Source organism: Myotis brandtii, unplaced genomic scaffold, assembly GCF_000412655.1.
Source record: "Myotis brandtii unplaced genomic scaffold, ASM41265v1 scaffold547, whole genome shotgun sequence".
NCBI classification, from domain to species: Eukaryota; Metazoa; Chordata; class Mammalia; order Chiroptera; family Vespertilionidae; genus Myotis; species Myotis brandtii.
In genome coordinates, this window is record NW_005370024.1 from 1,365,597 (window position 1) to 1,367,701 (window position 2,105).

At 51.2% G+C, this 2,105-nt stretch overlaps 1 protein-coding gene across 3 annotated transcripts in view; it reads left to right on the forward strand.

Annotated features, from left to right (window-relative positions):
* Nucleotides 1-2,105, forward strand: part of PROM1 (prominin 1) — a 53,020-nt gene that overhangs the window by 15,884 nt on the left and 35,031 nt on the right. For all 3 annotated transcript variants that reach the window (XM_014549331.1, XM_014549333.1, XM_014549332.1), the window contains exon 5: nt 443-532. In XM_014549331.1, the coding sequence (XP_014404817.1) occupies nt 443-532 (90 nt within the window). The remainder of the gene's footprint in view (nt 1-442; nt 533-2,105) is intronic.

The window sequence follows — 2,105 nt, forward strand, 5'->3', positions numbered from 1 at the left end:
GGTGGGGGGGAGCCCGCTCCTCCCTGCATGCCCACAGGCAGCTCCCATTCTCAGCCTGGGGCTGTGTGCTCCTGGCCACGTTTGGCAACATCCAGGGACATTTCCGGTTGTCCAACTGGGTGAGGGGGGTCGGCAGGGGTACTGGCCTTTGTTGGTAGAGACCAAGGATGCCACTACGAATCCCACAATGCACAGAACAAACAGCCAGCAGCCTCCTCAGAAAAGAATTACGCAGCCCCTCATGGCAATGGTGCCACGGTTGAGGGACCCTGGTCTGGCCGAGGCCTCAGGGCCATTCACGGGGGGGGGGGGGGGGGGGGGGGAGAGAAACCAAAGGTGATTCACCAGGCGCCACACCCTGCATGGCCGAGAGCAGGAGTGGTACATGGGCAGGAAGGGCACGGGGCACCCCTCACACTCCCTTATGCCTGTTTGCATTTAGATATTAAGACCTTGCTAGGAGGCGACATTCAGGAACATGTAAAACTTAAAACGTTCCCCGTTCTTGATGACGTCGAGGCCATGGCAGAAGGTGAGTGCTGTGACAGGCCGAAGTGACGGAGGGAATGTTCCCCTGAAGGCTCGGGCTTCCCAGGCTCCCTCTCCCTCTCCTGGGTTTCCCTCCGGTCACCCGGGGCGACCGCCACCACCTGTGCTGTTCCAAAAAACAGGGCATACTAGTGGCAGATTGGGCATAATAATAGTGTTTAATTTTTTTCCTTCTTTTTTTCTTTTAAATCTTTGTTGTTGAAAGTATTATGTATGTCCCCCCCCCCCCCCCTTTTTTTCATTGACCTCTTCTCCATATAATGCTTTTTTAAAGCTTGTGTCATGGTCATCGTACTGATGGCCTACAGGCCACTTGAAACAATAGTGGCAGATGGACAGGGACAGGCGCCTGTTTCTGTTGGTGACGTTATTGGGATGCGGGTGAGCTCACTGGTTTGGGCAACATCAGTGGCTGCATTCTCTCCAGGTTGGCAGAGGTGGTTACCGCAGAGCCCCGGCGCCCACGGAGCATGGAAGATTTACTGTCTAACCTTCCCAGAAAAGCTAGTTGGCCACTGCTATTGAAGATGAGTAGCCCATGGAATTTTAGGTTTTGAAGTCTATTGATTACTCCTTTTTTTAAAAAAAACCAGTTTTTATTGATTTTTAGAGCGAGAGGAAGGAAGAAAAATAGAGAGATAGAAACATCATCAATCTGCTGCCTCCTGCAGCACCCCCCCCCCCAAACTGGGAATCAAGCCCAAAACCCAGGCATGTGCCCTGAATGGGAATCGAACCGTGAACTTCTGGTTCATAGGCCAATGTTTAACCACTGAGCTACACCAGACCGGCTTGATTACTCTCTTTCCTTTGCCCCCGAAAGAACAAGTTCTGTAAAGTGAAAATATACATAATATATTCAAAGTCACCACAGTTGACAGTGTAAGTGAACAGATATACTGATTTTAATAAACTGCAACTTACAAAACAACCTCCCAGACCTTCCAGATGTTGAGAAACTGTCTGTGCTATGTGCCAGGTGCTCACAACTCTGTGGGTGGGTGCTGTCACCTGCTCAGTACAGTAAGGCCCAGAGACGGTTTATCTAGTTCAAGGTCAGAGTGCTGGGAAGAGGTGGAGCTGGGACTCAGACCCCAGTCTGGTTATAAAGCCTGCGTTGCCCGGACCAGCCCAGATGGTGTTTGGGTCCACTCGGAGTGTGAAGATGTAGGGTTGTTCCACGCTGTCCGAGGCCAGACCTCACAGTGTCATGGGAGGAAGAGATAGGAATGTGGAGTCAAGAACTAGTGTGGCCATGGGAGGACACCAGGCGTCCCTGTGTCCCACCCCCTTTGTGAGTTGTGCATTTGGAATATTTATCTGTCAAGATCTCTTCCAGCTCCCAAACTCTGAATGGCTCCATCGGCGTGGTTCAGTGGTTGAGCATCAACCTATGAATCAGGAGGTCACAGTTTGATTCCTGGTAGAGTGACCATCAGCGATGATTCTCCAGGTGCCACACCCTGAGTGGCCGAGAGCAGGAGTGGGACAAGGGCAGGAAGGACACAGGATGGATACCCCTCCTTGATATATCTGAAATCAATAATATATATATT